At 43.0% G+C, this 18,364-nt stretch overlaps 1 protein-coding gene across 4 annotated transcripts in view; it reads left to right on the top strand.

The window, feature by feature from the left end:
- SORCS1 (sortilin related VPS10 domain containing receptor 1) overlaps window positions 1–18,364 on the top strand; it is a 500,902-nt gene that overhangs the window by 445,600 nt on the left and 36,938 nt on the right. For all 4 annotated transcript variants that reach the window (XM_039217305.1, XM_039217304.1, XM_039217306.1 and 1 more), the window contains exons 19-21: window positions 3,897–4,083; window positions 11,495–11,628; window positions 13,807–13,930. In XM_039217305.1, the coding sequence (XP_039073236.1) occupies window positions 3,897–4,083; window positions 11,495–11,628; window positions 13,807–13,930 (445 nt within the window). The remainder of the gene's footprint in view (window positions 1–3,896; window positions 4,084–11,494; window positions 11,629–13,806; window positions 13,931–18,364) is intronic.

Below are 18,364 nucleotides of genomic sequence, written 5' to 3'. Positions count from 1 at the left end.
AAATAAAAATCAGAAACTCAGCCACAAGCCCCAAAATGTAATTTTTCTCCTCTTTAGTCTAACTTCATACTGTGTTCCTACTGTGTCTTTATGTTTAGCTTCCTTTGACTGTACCACCCCTGTTCTGCCACAGGTCATTTTCACATCTGGACTCCTCACCTCCATCTCACTCACTAGTGTCCTTTGTTTAGTTATTTCTTCCCTTAAGGTCATCACAGCTCAGATATAACTATCTGGGATGCTTTCCTTGAAATTTTCAATCAGATCTGATTTTTAGCTCTCCACATCTCCCGACTATATAACTTGCAACACCATGTCATTCCCTGTAATAACTTTTTATTTATGTGTAATTATTTAATCTGTCTCACTGAACTCTAGACCACATCTGTTCTGCTTGGTTGTTATAATTTACTTACCATCATTTCCCCCATTTCATGCCTGACACAAGATAGACAGACATTCAGCAAACATCTGCCAGTTGGTTGGTTGGTTGGTTGGTTGGTTGGTTGGTTAAATGAATGACCCACCAGCACCAGAAAGCCAGTTAAAGCAGGGTGAGTATGCCTAATCAAATTGTGATCGAGGACTTAGGCTGTCTTGCCTTTGCCCTGTTTCATGTTTTCTGAAAGGACTTGGCATCTCTGTATCAGATGGTAATTATAGCCCGAGGAAGTCAGAAGCTGATGACTGACAAGCCCCAAAGAGATGCAGTTACAGCCGTGTTAGGCTTATGAAGCACCTGAAAGCCTCTGAGGTCAAAAGGGTGACATCTAGTTTGTTCTGCTTGAGTGGAGAATGCTACAACAGCAGTAATGAAATCTACCTTGGCCCTTGGAGTTCTTGGCTCTCGGTGCAGAGTACCAAGCCAAGGGGTCTACACTCATGTCAGAGGGGGGTAGAGAGAGAGAGAGAAAGAGAGCCCTTGTAAATGGGGGGGTGAGCAGAGAGATTGGGATAGAGAGAATCCTAAGCAGGCTCCATGCTCCGATATGGGGGCCCAATCTCATGATCACAAGTTCATGACCTAAGTTAATATCAAGCATTGGACACTTGGGGAGCCTGGGTGACTCAGTCAGTTTTGTGGCCATCTGCAGCTTAAGACATGATCTCATGGTTTGTGAGTTGAGCCCATATCAGGCTCTGTGCTGACAGTTCAGAGCCTGGAGCCTGCTTCGGATTCTGTGTCTCCCTCTCTCTCTGCTTGTCCCCTGCTCACACCCTGTCTCTCTCTCAAAATAAATAAACATTAAAAAAAAAAAAAAAGAGTCTGAAGCCTCACTGAGCCACCCAGGTGCCCCTAAACCTCTCTGTCTGTCTGTCTGTCTGTCTGTCTCTGTCTCCCTCTCTGCCTCCCTCCCTCCCTCTAACTCCTTCCCCTCTCTCTTTCCTTCTCTCTCCCTGTCCCTCTCTGTCCTTTCTTTTCTCCCTTCCTCTTCCTCCCTCCTACACAAGAGCCTGTGCACTAGCTTGCTTGAGCTCTCCTGCTAGCTCACTATCTCGCTGTCTCAGAAATTATATTGCTTGACTTGTTCCACGGTTAACCCAGCTAACCCTAGCTATTCCTGATAACTTCCTGGGATGCTTGTCCCAAATGATGTGAGATCTTAAGGCGGTTTCTTCTTCTTTGCCCGTACCTATGGTTGGCTGACAGCAACTCTGCTGAAAATCCAAAAAACATGGGAGAGCTGACCAGAAAATCCAGAAACAGCATGGGACGCTGATCGTCTGATTTGTGCAAAAGAATGACGAGGGAGGGGCGCCTGGGTGGCTTAGTCGGTTAAGCGTCCGACTTTCGCTTAGGTCATGATCTCGTGGTTCGTGGGTTCGAGCCCCGCGTCGGGCTCTGTGCTGACTGCCAGCTCAGAGCCTGGAACCTGTTTCAGTCTGTGACTTCCTCTCTCTCTGACCCTCCCCTGCTCACGCAGTCTCTCTCTCTCTCCTAGAAATAAATAAAACATTTAAAAAAAAAAAATGACGAGTGAGCAAGAATGGTTGACATTTGTATTTATTAGCGAAGGGAATTCAGGAAATTGCAGAATATCTGGGCTTGTGTATCATTTGTCTTGTAGTTGTGAACGGATTGTTTCTCCCACCCTGCAGGAGAATGCTTGCCCATTCCCTTACCGACAGTTAGCCATCATGTGTCCCCCACACAATGCTTGGCTGGGCATAGATCAGATGAGTAGGTCAGAGAGATTCATAGGATGTGAACTATGAAAAAACTACCTTTCCTTTCCTTGTGAATTAATCTTTTAAATGTCAGCATTTTAAACTTGGCCTTTTCAAAAAATATGATACCATATGAACCTTACTTAATCGAAATTTTTTTTATTTAAAAGATGGTTTGGGGGGCGCCTGGGTGGCTTAGTCAGGTAAGCGTCCGACTTTCGCTTAGGTCATGATCTCGCAGTTCGTGGGTTCGAGCCCCGCTTCGGGCTCTGTGCTGACTGCCAGCTCAGAGCCTGGAGCCTGTTTCAGTCTGTGACTCCCTCTCTCTCTGACCCTCCCCTGCTCACGCTGTCTCTCTCTCTCTCCTAGAAATTAAAAAAAAAAAAAAAAACATTAAAAAAATAAAGAAATAAAAATTGAAAAAAGCTGATGCAAAAAATAAATAAATAAATAAATAAATAAATAAATAAATAAATAAATAAAAGATGGTTTGGTTTTTTTTAGGTTTTTTTCCCCTCCTGAAAATGGAAAAGGCTAACACAACCAACAGAAAACTTGAAACTAGGTAAAGGGTGGGCTGCATGGGAAGGAAGCTGTTTTTTGTCAGGTCTAAGAAACTTTGTTCCTGAATAATCTCTGCTGTTACTCCAAAAGGCATTTTTCTTACAGGTCCAGGATTTCATAAAGCAGAACTTACCCCTCTTCTCCTTGCCTACTGGTGGGAACATTAGAATTGTAGGATTCTGCTACTGCTGTAAAAAGGGATATAGTGCTCGTCCTTCACAGCTGGGTTGTTTTGACAGTAATTTATTTGGAACCAGAATTTTACAGATGACTGATTAGCTCACATGTCGCAGAACAACCTTTCAATTTAAGAAAGTAAGGTATTCTTATGCCCATTTCATAGATGCGGTAACTGAGACCCAAGGAGGCTGAATGACTTGCACAAAGTCATGCAGCTTGTTAATGGCATACCACGATCCAAGCACAGGGAGCCATCCTTGCTTTACTCACCTGTAATGAATGAAATGCAAATCCAGAGAGATGGGTTCAAATCCAGATCTGCTGCTGATTAGCTATGTTAACCTTGAACGGGTGATTAAAACTTTCAGCTTCTCCACCTGTAAAATGGATGAATATTGGCCTTTTTCTCTCTCCCAACTAAGATTCTATGAAGAATAAAAGGTCATCATTTTGATAGCACAAAATACGGAAGTATAAAAGAATTAACCGTCATTATCTTAATAATAGGGCCGAGTCCAATGTCATATCAGGTGTGAGGCAAGATGTCTTTCATGCTTCTTCTCACATGGTTAGGGAGCCAGAAATAAGGGGTCCCGAACACATAGAAGAGGTCTGTAACCATGTCAGGTAGGCTGAATTTTTTTAAAGCTGTGTGTGTGTGCCTTTTATTCATGTGGACGCTAAGAGTATAAACAAATACCTCTGAGAAATTGAATATCAGATTGGAGCTGATTATCCAACACTTAATTTTCCAAACCTTGAAACTGGTAGTCACCGGTGCCCTTCAGATGTGGAGAACGCCCATCTTGGTAAGCTCCTGTCTGCCAGGGAATGTCACGGGGCTCTGCAAACATACACAGATGCTCTCGCTATAGGAGGGAGCCAGTCTGCCATTATCCCGGAGCCAGGGACTAGGGGATAAGCCCCTAGAGTAAAGGCAGCAGGCACCAACTCCCCCTTTCTGATGTTGGCCTGTTTTTCAGGGTGACGTCCAGAGGACACTCATCCAAGTGGACTTTGGTGATGGAATTGCAGTGTCGTACGTCAACCTGAGCTCTATGGAAGATGGCATCAAACACGTCTATCACAACGTGGGCATTTTCCGAGTGACGGTGCAGGTGGACAACGGTCTGGGGTCGGACAGCGCCGTCCTGTACTTACATGTAACTTGTATGTTGTTACTGTTGTTGGTTTATGACCTATTTTAAATATCGTGTCCTTTTAAGATAGACTCCAAATGTTATATCTAGAAGAAGCTCACAAGTTATCTTTGAGTAGAAGGGGAGAGGAGAGTAAGAGAGTCAAATGGGGAGAAGGTAAATCAGGGGACAGAATTTGAATAATCCTAGAATTTGCATTGCTTACAATTGTTCTCATTGCTCTTCCTATGCCTCTTCCAGAGCTTTTGAGATCCGACACCTGTGTCTAGGGCTGGGCCTGAGAAATTTGCTGAGATATTTGACTGAATATTAATTTGTCTTTTTTTTTAAGTGAGAAATGTTTGAAAACGATTCCCATGTATGGCTCAGTCTAATGCATTGAGAAATAGCACAAGTAATGGAATTTCTCCACATCTTATTCTTCCCTTCCCATGATATACCTCTGAATAACTCTTTTAGACTCGTGCTCCTCTTTTGAATGGGTGCTTCCTGGTCTTTTATCCATGATGATTCAGTTTGAAAGAGAAGGTGGTGTCAAGAGAGGGAAAGAGTGTAAACAGTGTTATGGGAGCTGCATTAAGAAAGAGTTCCAAGAGATGCTTGTCCTACCAAGGAGTCGAAAAATATGCTAAGTCTGACAACATGGAAACTGCTGCTAGGCTGTGTGTAGTACAAACGTGCGCCACAAAGGCCTCTTGTGGCAGGTGTGTGGGCGTCCCCAAACAGGCTTAGAACGTCTTTAGGTTGCTACAGAAATACTTTGCCTTAAGATGAAAAGTAGCTATGTGAAGCCCCAGTAGCCTAATGGAGAAGGCACTGACCTCCTAAAATGAAAGCTCCTTTTATAAACAGCCTGGTCCAAACTCATTCCAAATTCTAGGCCAAGAGTATTAAGGGCAGGCAGTATTCCATGCCTCTCACCTGCCCCTTGCCCATGGAACTGAACTCAGTATAGAACATACCAACTAGAATTTTTTTTTTTCTTGAGCTGCTTTGGTCTAGTGGGAGGACATGACCATCCAAGGATCCCCAAGTGATTGTTCATTACTAAGGATTCCTGCATTTCCAGTAATCCTTGATCTTTCTCTCCAGTACACTCATGACAAAGGTGCTTTGAAGAAACACGCCCTCCTTTGTTTGGGTTGAAGCAAAGTTGTACAAGATTCCCAGTCTGTCCACTCCTCCTGCCTCTTTTCAGCTAAAGTTTATTAAGCAATTGCTATGTGCCAGCTTTTGTGCTAAGCAAGTGCTTTGCAGGTATGATCTCACATCTCAAAATGACTTGAGGAAGTAGGCACCTACTTCCCTACTTACAAAGAGCAGTGCGTGTCAGGGAGTTTAAATAATGCATTTATAGACCTGCTATCTGGCAAAGCCAGGCTCCAGACCCAGGTCTTGATCACTGAGGCTGTTTTCAGTCTTGTCAGTGATGGAACTCATCTCCACCAACCCTCATCCCCTCCATTTCTTCACAGGCTGTCTTGAGTGAGCACGAACCCCTTGCTATACAACTACGTAGGTTTAAGGCACATTCCTTAGGCTCCCTACCTTCTGATTCCATGGCTGCCCTGCCCCAGGCTGTCCTGTATGGACTTTCTGGAGTTGCTTCTTGCTAAGAAATAATCTTTCTTACTAAGGAATGATCAGGAAATCTCTCAGAAGTACATCACAAGCACTGGTTATTAGTAGCAAAACTAATGCCAGTACATTTGCTGAGACTGGCCACCTACCTAGCGGCCTACCATTTTCCCATGGCTTATTCTGGAAGTGGAATTTTATCCTTACAGCCTTTCAGGCTCTCCTGAAGAATTACAGTAATTTTATTCCATATCTTGTCTGTGTATGAAACATCTACCATACTCTATCCATGTGTAAATACCAATTCAAGTTCAGCACTAGCTTTGCATCTTGGCTTCTCGGGCTGTCCCATAGATCATCCACACCTTGGTGTCCCAGTCAGCCTGTGGTTTCTTCCTCTCCCCTAGAAATGATCAGATCTTCTGATGGCTAGCTCCATCCCCCAACCCCCTCCCAAGCTTACTCAACCATGGGAAGGAAAACAAAAAGATTAAAAGTTGCTGAAGCCACAGCTCCTAAAAGAAATGCACTGCTTTGTTCCATTGCTTTTTTTTTTTTTTTCATTCGCCTAGTTGAGTCGCTCAGCACTTTGACTTTCACCTTAGCAGCATATGGTTAGTAATGGAAAGTTTTGTGTTCTGATTGTAATTTTGTTAGGCTTATCTTGGGTTCAGTAGTTGGAGAAGCATACTTCATATAATGGATTCCTTTTGTAAGCCTGGCCTTAGGGATAAGAATGAACTCTTTTGTACTAACTACATCAAAGCAGGATTTTCTCTAAACTTTCATTAACTCACATACATCTAAAACCCATGTCATAAGCAGTTTCAGCAGGTCTGACATATTTGCTCGCATCAGCACCTCTCTCCTCGTGTTCGTGTCACTGTGCACATGCCCTCCTTTGCTTCTCCTGAAACTTCTACCATGACGGTCACAGTCACAACATCGGCCCTTTATTGCACATAGAGCAAACAAAGATTGGAGAAGTATTTTGACACTTTGACACTGTTTTACACTAAGAGGAAGTCAGAACAAGATCGTGATTAACATTCCACCAATTCTCAAACCAGAAGGGTCTCTTGGCAATTTTTGGCCACAGTACCAGGGTATGGGGCCAGGGCTAGGCGCGGTCTCTGTAGAAAAAAACAAAAAACAAACACTGGACTGAGTTGGGAGCTTTTAGGTGCAGATACTGGCCCGAACTCTTGACCAAGTCACTCCATTTCTCTGAGCTTAGATTTTTTGCTGTCATGTGAGGAACGCACATCTTGTTTCTCAAAGGTTCTTTCAAGCAGAATATACTGTGACCTGTCAACTAGCAAAGCTTGACTTTCCATCACAAAGTGGCACATGTGTTTCGACTTAGTGGGTTCTGAGCAGCAACTCTTAGGTCAGTCTGCCAAGTTTGCCCTCCGCCTCTCTCACCAACACCCCTCCCCTTTGCCCAGAATTCTCCCCCTTTGCCTGCCTTGAAGGCATATTCTCCCTACCCTCCAGGTCAGAAAGGTGATTTGATTCCAAATCAGAGAGTTTTGGTTTTGTTCTTGTTTTGCTTTTTTATATGGGTTTGCAGAAGTCATCAGAAACAAATGGAGAGGATGTGCCTGCTCTTACGTTTCCAGGAGTGGGTGAGCCGTTCCCACCAGGCAGCTGAGTAATCTGTGGTAGCTTGACAGTTGGAAAGTTCTTAGGGATGGTATTTACTGTGCTCTGCTAGTTAGCAAACTAACAGGGACACGTGCAGCTGGTGTTGGCCTCAGCTGGTGGGGCAGGGGGTAGAATCTAGAGGACACACACATTTCCGCTCAGAAAGCTGCCCTATCTCAGCCGGTCTTGCAGGGAAAAAGTCACCGAATACAGTGCAGATTTGCAAAATGAGAGGTTAAAAGAAAGTAGTTGAGGCAGATTTTGTAGTTCTTTCCAGATCTCTCTGCAATTACCTCCTAATCACAGGTGCATTTTACAGATGCCTTTCTGCTCTTATCTTAGGGTGAAGTGATCAGTTCCTTGAAAACCTATGTAGTTTTGCACCATTTCACATTTGATTGTTACCTTGGCCAGCAAATGTTAGACTTGAGTTTTGTAAAGTGTGGTTGAATGAGTCACCCATCCCAGAATTGCATGACAGAAATACAGTGTTCATTCCAGACCTGCTGCATTGGAATTTCTAGAAATGTGCATCATAATGTGCCTTCAACAGATTAGTATGATCCATATGCACATTGCAGTTTAAGGGACTCTGTTTTAGGATCTCATCTTTATACTTTGAACTACTTTTGTTTCTTCTAGAGCATTTTCACATTTTGGACAAACAGCAATGCAATGCATACACAATATTTAATTTGATGGTCTCCAGGACAAATGGTAGAGACAGTCCCAAACAATCACTGCATGTTTGATTGCATGTGCACGCATGCGCACACACACACACACACACACACACACACACAATGTCCAGCTTCACAGATGTCAGCTGCTTCCTGCAGCACATTAGGACTAAACAAGAAAAGAGAAGGGAAACCCAATTCACACAATTGATTTCCCAGTTCCCTCAACCACCTTGCCACGAAGATTCATATGGAGTGATGCAGTGCCACCTGCCGCCCTTCTTGTGCATCGCAGGCACGTGTGTGATGGAGCTACATCTGCTGGCTGGTTCGGCTCTAGATTTAGTGCATCCCGCCAGCTGGGGGCCTCCAGGGGCTGGAGTTTTGCTTCCGCTGCTCCCCTAGCTCAGACTGCACCCTCTTTACATAGAAGAGATGCTTAAAAGATATGTTTGGGGCAGCAGAAACTAGGCATGTTAAATGCAGAAAAAAGTAAATGAAGACAAAAGACAAGGTGGGAATATGAAAGGTAAATTGCAAATATTTGAATGAATTCATTCAAACATACGCGTACTTCGTGGCCTACAAGCCGACATGCTATGTGTCCTGAATCCTAGATCTCCTTGGCTTCTGTTCTTTCCCTCCATTTCTCCCGTGCCGCCACTGGGCTTTCTTGCTAGTCCTCAAACACAGCAAGCAGACTTCCTCCTCAAGATTTTACACTTGCTTTAACTTCACCCTGACACATCACACATAGTACTCGGTGCACTCCTTCACTTTTTTCAGGTCACTGCTCCAATGTCATTTCTTCTGAGAAACAAAAATAGCACTCTATCACATACTCCTGCTTTATGTGTTCAGTTCCTGCCTCCCTCAATAATACAGAGGCTCCACCAAGTGCCTGCCCAGCACCTAGAATAATGCCTGACATATGGCAACACTCCTAAACTACTGAATGAATTAATGACCATCATTCACTAAGAAGATTGAACTGTTGCCATTAATAGGACACACAGGTTCCATCCTTATTTTGATATTCTGACTTAAAATATATATTAAGCACTCATACATGAACCCCTTTAGAATGGAACTGGCGTGTCTCACACAGCTCATCCAGCCCGCATCTTCTAGCTGAGTCATTTAACTCAGATCAGGGGAGTCAGGAAGAGCATTATGGAAGAGTGGTCACTGGAACTGAGACTTGAAGACTGGCAGTTGCCATGAGAGAAGTGTCTAAGCCAAGACCTCAAGGCTGAACAGGGCCTTGCTGCTAGAGCAAACTGAGTGATCGGGGCACAGCAAGAGCCATGTAAGAAATGAGAGCATGTGTAAAGTGCATTTGCCAATGCCTGGAATGTATTTAAGTAATCAGTAGATACTGACTCTAAATAGCTATTTTGTTAAAATGGGAAAGGTCTTTTGAGCCTTTGTCAGCTCGCTAAAGCATGAGCTCTACACTTAGACTTCTTTGGCTCACACCCCGGGATGGATGTTTCCTAGCTGCATGACCTTGGGAAAGTCACTTTCCTCTGTTTGTTCATCTCTAAGTGGACATGATAGTATCGCCTACTTCATAAGGCTGTTGTGAGTAGCAAATAAGAATCAAAAGGGTCATTAGCAGAATATGTAGCACATAGTCATCACTCAGTGAATGTTGCCCTTTTATTATCTCCTCAAACCATTCTGACTTATGAACAACTACTTCTTATCAGATGGCTTATAAACTGGGAAATCAATTCTGTTCTGTATTCTGGTCACCAAGCCTCTAATTCTAGAGAGAAGCATAGACAAAAGCAGAAACAAGAAATTGCATCATCTGTTTATTTGCCCAACAAAAATATTCGATTGTCTTCTACATCTCAGGATCTGTGCTAGTCTTTATACATATAAAGGTAAATATGAAAGACTTTTACCTTCTAAAAGTTGGCAGCCTATTTTCTCTGTCTCACAAATTTTAGATCAATATGTGTTACTATCATCATCATTATTATTAGGTACTGCGAATTTTAGTTTTGAAAAAGTAAGTAGCATGATCAACTTGGCTTTCTAGAAAAATCACTCTCACAACAGTTTGTAGTGTCAGAGGTACGTCGTCATTGCCATACATTGTGTGAACGTGTAATGTGTATACATGCAGGAATTAACTCATACAAAACACATATCCATAGTTCAGAGTCTACACACTGACATGCTATGTGTCCAAATACCTCTTAGATCTCATCGGCTTACACTGTTTCCCTCCATCTCTCCACTGCAGCCACTTGAGCTTTCTTGTTATTCCATAAACACGGAGATCCACCTCTTCCTCAGTATCTTTATACTTATTCTACATGCACCCTGGAGCATATTTTATTCTGGGTGCTGAGGACCCTGGCCCTTGGTGCAGCTTATCTGTTACTGAGCCAGGCAGGCAGTGAACACATAGAGTGGGAGGGTGGATTAGTGTGGGAGCAGGTTGGAAGCTGGAAGATATGCGTGGAACATGACAGTCCAGGTGTATGAGCCAGGGAAGGATTGGGGACAGTGAGAGGAGCTCTAACTGAAGGTTATTTATGAAACCAAATCAGTGGTTTCTAACATAGAATGGGTGACAGGGAGTAAGGAATCTACACTGACTTTATGTTTCTGGGTTGGTGCCCTGGATAAACATTTTTTTTCCCATTAAGATATGGAGATTACAGAATGGGGGGTGAGTACAGAAATGATAAATTTCTTAGAAACATTTGTTTCCTAATTGAGTCCGGAGTCAAGTCGGTGATTTTTGAGTTCTGAGCATGTGCTTTATAGTTGAAGGTCAGAATGTGGGTAATATTGTCTGTCTAGCGGGCCGCCATAGTTAGAATTGACCCCCTTTTTTCCAGTTGAGCACATCCTGAGAACCCGAGAACCACAGGACTATCTCTCCCTGCTCGTGCACGCTTTGTCCTGGACAAGCTCACCTTAACACCAAACAGGTGGCGTTACATAAGCTCACGTAGAGAGACACACTCACTCACACTCTCACACACATACACATGTGTCTACACATACACAGATCTTTAAAATCCAACAAAGAGTAAAGAATAATCACATCTAAAGTGGTTTGGGGATTTGTGGAGGCCCCACCACCACCAGCTCCCCCTGCCCACCCACACGGGTTTCCTGAGGTTTCCTTCATCCCGGTTCACCACTGTGGATATGGCCTCTTGGAAAGACTTTGCATCTTCCTATGAGGTCTCATATCGCACCCCTTCTTGTAAGGACTTCATACATCACTTGTAAATTTCTCAGGTTTTACACAAAAGTAACTCGGGTTTTACACCTAGGAGAAAGACCAGTAAGTGGAAAATACTGAGATACAATGAATGGGTCACAATACATCTTTCTCCAAACCAGGGAACACCCCTAGCACTTTCCTCAGGGAGTGGGACTGTGATGTTTTGGAGGCTTCCAGAACTAATACGTATTCAGAGCAGGGAAGGTGAAGCAGAGAAAGCTGCTCCCCCTCTATGCCTCGTCTCTTCTCTTGTGCCTCAGGTCCCCTGGAGCATGTACACCTGTCTCTTCCCTTTGTCACCACGAAGAACAAAGAGGTCAACGCAACTGCAGTGCTGTGGCCGAGCCAAGTGGGCACCCTCACTTACGTGTGGTGGTATGGAAACAACACGGAGGTGGGTCAGCCTTCCACGGAGCATCCAGTGGCAGCTCAGCTCAGACTAGCTCAGGGAAAACAGGCAATGAGATGGCTTATGTAACCCGAGGGGCTGGGGTAGTCCTAGCTTCGGGGACGGCAGGCTCTCAGTGCTCCAGTAATCTCATCAGTTTGTTCCCTTTGTCCCTCTGTCTCTCACTGCGCCACCCATACCCCTTACCTTCCTCCATGTTGGCCTTCTTATGCAGTTAGATTTGCCTTTTCAAAGGCCCTTTGCAGCAACCTGAGCTTTTTAACTCTCACAGCTTAGCAGGGAAAATGTCTATCACAGAAGTTCTTACAGAAGTCCCAGAATGGAGTATTATTGACCAAGCCTTCCCAGCGCTGGGGGTGGAAAAAGAGGTGTTGAAATCAGCCTCCCTTGGAACCACATGGTCCGAGAGGGGAGAAAGTGGTCCGCAAAAAGGAACAAAAAGAAAAGCCAGTGGATAACAGAGAGTCCAAAGCAACAAATACTTACTACAACCCAGCCCCCAAATGGCCTTCTCACCCTGAATTAGACGTAGCCCCAGCTACATTTTCCCAGAAATGTAGCTTCTGACCAGAAGTGAGCAGCACCTTTAATCTCCTTAGAGACCATAAACCTCACTTACTGTAAAACTGAGGACACACATGCGGTGATTTCCCCACCTCCTTTGGCTGCTTCCCCAGGAGGCCAGATCCAAGGCCTCCCCACGCCTACGTGAGTTGTTCTCCCCTCATACGGGGCTACAGGCTCCGTTTTGAACTTACTCCATCCTCAGAGATTCAAACTGGCTTCCAAATTCTCTTCCGTCAGTATAGGCAGCCGGACCCAGGCCTCCCCAGAGGGTGCTGGGATGAGCTGGTGGGACTTGCACACTTCATCTTCCTCCAACAGAGTTGTTTTCTTGCACTTGGTGACTTTGCTCTTCAAATATAGTGCATCTTATTTCAGTACAAATCTGTGTCTACCCCAGAGCTGCATGTTGGCTTTAACTTTTTTATGTAAAAAAAATATTTATTTTTATGTAAAAAAAATAATTTTACACAGGCCCTGGGAAGATCCCTCCCATGACCCCAGCCCTGCTATATACCCAGCAGGAGAAGGAAACGCTCACCTCATCAGCTAATTTAACTCAACTGCTGAAAAGAAGCTTCTTTTCTTCTGAAACCACACAAAAATTGGGCCCAAATTGGGCCAGCTACCCACAGTGGCAGAGGAGAAATCTAAATTATTTGCCTGAAAGCTGGTGCTAGAAGGTGAACATATGGAACAACTTTCTTCCACGTCTCCTTTTTTTTTTTTTTTTTAACCTTTCAGTGAAAAAACAAATTCTCGACAGATTATGTTGAGTAGACTTCTTATGCTGGGCTTTAGTCTTTCCTCTGCCATACAGGGAATAACCTGAGTTTAGATTTTAAAATTAATTAAGAAAAGACAGGAAAGAAATGTTTGTGAGGAATGAGTTGAGGGAGGTCAATAAGCTAATAATCTTTTCCTCCAGGACCCCGGCATCCGATTATATTATAGGCACCACTCCAAGTCCTTTTTTTTTTTTTTTCAGTCCTCAAACCACTATCCAATTAGTACTTGTTTCCATAGCAGCTACTTCCAAAAACTGCTGATAGGGCTTCTCAGAGGAACCAAGCCACACGAGGCCACTCCAGTCTAACTAGTACACTTTTGGAGTCCATGCTCTCTGTTTTCCATTGTAATTTTCTATAAATGGTGCACGCCAGAGATAAACAACTGGAAGCTGACAGATTTTCAGTGACTACTGCTTACATCTGGATTCATATGAGCTGCCTGTTTTGGTCTGATTTGAGTATTTCTTTCTATTAAGGGATCTGCCGGCTATGAGTAGGTTACAGATAGAGATCTATATCACACCTGCTACCAAGGCCTGTCAGTCTCCCCAGATCGATGCATAAAGATACCAGAAGAGAGGTGTCATATCCACAAGGAATGGGCAGAGTCACTTGGGGCCATGCTCTCATAGCTCCTTTCTGGCCTGGACTCGAGATGATGGGGAGGCATACATGGAGCTGGTCACACTGGGGCGCCCTAGGAACAGCCCATGCTGACTTAAGTGGCTTGTTGGTGGCTCTTAGTTAGCGGGTGTCTCATCTGTAATTGAACAGCTGTCCTCTCACTCTGTGCCTTCACCCATTTTAGCCTCTGATCACCTTGGAGGGAAGCATATCATTCAAGTTTACTTCTGAGGGTATGAACACCATCACAGTCCAGGTCTCTGCTGGGAATGCCATCCTGCAGGACACGAAGAGCATCGCAGTGTATGGTGAGTGCCTGTCTGCACTAACCCCTTATTGGCCATGAGCTCAGATGTGGTAGTGTGGTGCTTTGGTCACGCAGGCCACCCTGGCATGTGACCTCCACCCAGAGAAAAGAGAGTAGTGGTGGAGAAAGAGCTGAGTCAGGTCTGAGCTCCTCCTTTGGGGAACAGGCGGTTCAGTGACACAATTATTGTCATAAGACCCCGGGAACACTTACTGGTTTGCTTTCTGAAAGTGGTTCTGGTGTACGTCAGGCAACTATACACTCACTTACCTGACGAGGGTGTAATGAGTTTCATTATGTGTAAAGCTGATTCATTCCATTGATATTTTGGTGGTGTTTGAATAGGTAACATCCCCATTATTAAATAAAAAGATCATATTGAGGCATTTGTTGAATTTCAACTTTAAGGAGCACCTGGGTGGTTCAGTCCGTTAAGTGTCTGACCCTTGATTTCAGCTCAGGTCATGATCTCACAGTTCATGAGTTTGATCCCCACATCAGGCTCTGTGCTGACAGTATGGAGCCTGCTTGGGATTCTCTCTCTCCCTCTCTCTCTGCCCCTGTCCTACTCATGCTTGCTGTCTCTCTCTCTCTCTCAAAATAAATAAATAAACTTAGAACAATTAAAGTTTAACACTAAGAGTCTTGATTATTGAGAAGAATCTACCATTATCTAAATATTTTGAAGATCTCTTCCACAAATGTATATCATTAAAAAAAAAAAACTGATAGGGGCGCCTGGGTGGCTTAGTCGGTTAAGCGTCTGACTTTCGCTTAGGTCATGATCTCGCGGTTCGTGGGTTCGAGCCCCGCGTCGGGCTCTGTGCTGACTGCCAGCTCAGAGCCTGGAGCCTGTTTCAGAGTCTGTGACTCCCTCTCTCTCTGACCTTCCCCTGCTCACGCTGTCTCTCTCTCTCTCTCCTAGAAATAAATTAAAAAAAAAAAAAAAAAAAAAAACTGATAGATTAAAAGCAGTGTCATGCAGATGTCATGTATCATCGATTGGATATTGGTTGAACAAGCAACGATACAGGACAATCTGCTAATCAGTTGGGGAAGTTAATATAGTCAGAATATTGCACAGAAGGAAAATTTACTGAAATGGTTAGGATCCCTGACCGCAAATGGGGGATTAAAGACAGTTTATACAAATCAATCTTATTTTGGTAGGTTTTTTTTTTCAACACCAAAAGATAGATGGGTATGCACTGAGTATTATAGGCAGATGATAAAAATGTGAAAATTATTGTTAATATGAAAGTGGTATAGACGCATCATGGGAAATTAAAGTAGATAGGAAAGGTAATGCTGTGCAGAGAGAGAGAGAGCAAAAGGGAGGGAAGAAGGGAAGGAGGGTGAGACCAGGATTGAGACAGAAAAAGAGAGACAGAGAGAAACTAGCTATCGGTCCAAATATTATCAATTGCCCCAGTCCCAGAATTAATTGGCTCTGATGCAGGTACTGCCTTTCGTTTCTCATCTTGCCAACTTGACCTTCAAATTCAAAAAGCAATTTGTAAGCACTTTTGAACAAGTCTGAGGATACTATTCGTCGCATGGCTGGGTGTCAGAGTCATAAAATGTCATTTCACAGATAGGAAATTGTAGCCCAGAAATAGGAAATTACTGGTTTTAAGTCATTCTGCTATTCAGTGACAGCTTCGGTAATAATAATAATGGCGATGGTAGTCGTAGAAATTAACATTGACAAAGCCAGCATCCGATCAGAGCACTTGATACATAAGATGTTTTATTGACTCCTCTGAGCAGACTTATGGGCAATATGCTGTATTTACTATTTTTCAAATGAGAAAATATGTGATAAGTATCATAAACGGATAGGGCCTAGGAATCTCAATCCAGAGGGAATGTTTCTAACCATCTTCCACCCCCTTGCCAGGCTTAGTTATTCTTCTCCCTAAAATGTCTTTAAAGGTGTCATCCAAGAGTGGTTCACTCTCCATCAAGTGAACTACCTTCACTAAAATTATCTCAGTCAAAAGCTTGAGCATGGAAGTAGTCTTTCCTCCTCTAACCAAATTTCTGAGATCATGACCTGAGCCAAAGTCAGCCGCTTAACCGACTGAGCCACCCAGGCGCCCCAGGAATATTTTTGAACCCTGGGATGACCTAGTGGAAAAGTGAGGAATTTGGAGGTGGGGGGATTATCAGTGTGATTAGGTTGACTGTTTTATTGGTCCTCATGAAAGTTAGGCTCCTGCCGTATCACAGGTAGATGTCTGTTGTATCTGCTTGTCTTCCTTTCTTCCTTCCTTCTTTCCTTCCTTCCTTCCTTCCCTCCTTCCTTCCTTTCATGGTACTCAAAGAGTATGTTGATCTGATTTTTTTGTATTGAGATACAATTGACATATAACATTATATCAGTTACAGGTATACAACACAGTGATTACTTGTATATATTATGAATTGATCCCCACAAGTCTAGTGAACCTCCAGCACTGTATATAGTTACAATTCTTTCTTCCCTCATGATGAGAACTTTTTAACTGTCTTAGCAATTTTCAATATTCAATGCAGTATTAATGATTATAGTTACCATGCCATATATTACATCCCCATGACTTTTTTATTTTATACCTAGAAGCTGTATCTCTTTACCCCTCACCCATTTTGCCCACCTTCCAACCCCTGCCTCTAGCAATCACAAATCTGTCCTCTGTATCTGAGGTTTTGTTTTTGTTTTTTGTTTTTTCAGACCACATATAAGTGAGATCCTACAGTGTTTGTCTTTCTCTGTCTGACTTATTTAACTTAGCAGAATAGCCTTAGAATTCCTCCATGTTGTCACCAGTGACAGAATTTCTTTCTTTTTATGGCTGAATAATATTCCATTGTACGTGTATACCACACTTTCTGTATCCATTCATCTGTCTATGGAAAGTTAGGTTATCTCCATATCTTGGCTATTGTAAATAATGCTGCAGTGAAAATGGGGGTGCAGCAGATAGATATCTTTTCAAGTTAGTGTTTTTGTTTCCTTCAGGTAAATACACCAAAGTGGAATTCCTAGATCATATGGCCATTCTACTTTTAATTTTTTGAGGAACTCCATACTATTTTTCTATATTTCTTGATGGTTGCTCAAAAATATGGTTCCCAGGTCGCTAAGGAAGACATTCCTGGGTTGGAGGAGATGTGCATCTCAAAAAAAAAAAAAAAAAAAAAACAGGGAAGGAATCTACAATGGCAAATTTTCTAAAGTAAATGCTCTTAAGAAAAGGGAGGTCAGAGGCTGCAGTCAGGAAGAAATTTGCCTAAATTTAGTTAAGCTGAGGGGAACATTAAGGCCATCATGGTCAGACTGAAGGAAGCATTATGTTTGGGAAATTGGGAAAAGATTGTCTATCCAATGCCACAAAATAGACTATCAGAAAGAAAATCTAGTTTGCATTATTTCTCTTAATTTGCTGCAGGGCACAGGTTTGCTTTTAAATACAAAAAAAAAGTAAATATGCTGCAAGTACAAATGCATGTGTGTGAGCGCGCACACACAGACACACACACACACACACACACACACCCCACAGTTGGCCTGTGAACATGGGTTTAAACTATGCAGGTCTACTTATACACAGAGTTTTCTGATAAATACGGTACAAGACTGTACTGTATTTTTTCTTCCCATGATTTTCTTAATAACATTTTGTTTTCTCCAGCTTACTTTATTCTAAGAAAACCATATGTGAAACATAACATACAAAATATGTGGTAATCAACTATTCATGTTATAAGTAAGACTCCTGGTCAACAGTACACTATTAATAGTTAAGCATCAGAGTGCCTGGGTGGCTCAGTCGGTTAAGAATCTGACTTCATCTCACGGTTCATAAGTTCGAGCCCCATGACAGGCTCTGTGCTGACAGCTCAGAGCCTGGAGCCTGCTTCGGATTCTGTGCCTCCCTCAGTTTCTGCCTCTCCCCTGCTCACACCCTGTCTCTCCCTATCTCTCAAAAATAAATACAACATTTTTAAAAAGTTTAATAAACTTCTGAGGAGCCAAAAGTTAAATGTCGATTTTGGGGTGCCAAGTGGGGGATGGCATCCTAACTTACACATTGTTCAAGGCTTAACTGTATGGATATATGTATGTATATATTTATTTATTTATTCATTCAATTCTGCTCTTTACGTTTTTCAGTGCTCCTACATGCATCTCCTGTTGTTGAGTAAACTGACGTGTACAACTCCTATGCCCTGCTGCTGGGCCTGCTAAGTTATTACAGAGAGAGCTGTATCGGTTTTGTGTTTGCATCTGTTTATTAAGATAAACACCTTCCATTATAGATTGAGTTTCTATGGTTTGATAAGAGGTTCAGGGAAAATTTAAAAAACATCAACTTACATGTTTAAAGTGAAAAATTAGGGCTCCATTGGGCCTTCCATGTTTCCATGATGCTAATTAAGATGCATTTCA

The sequence above is a fragment of the Hyaena hyaena genome, unplaced genomic scaffold (assembly GCF_003009895.1).
Source record: "Hyaena hyaena isolate Hyena2069 unplaced genomic scaffold, ASM300989v1 scaffold_677, whole genome shotgun sequence".
Classification (NCBI taxonomy): Eukaryota; Metazoa; Chordata; class Mammalia; order Carnivora; family Hyaenidae; genus Hyaena; species Hyaena hyaena.
This window is presented reverse-complemented; position numbering and strand designations above follow the sequence as displayed.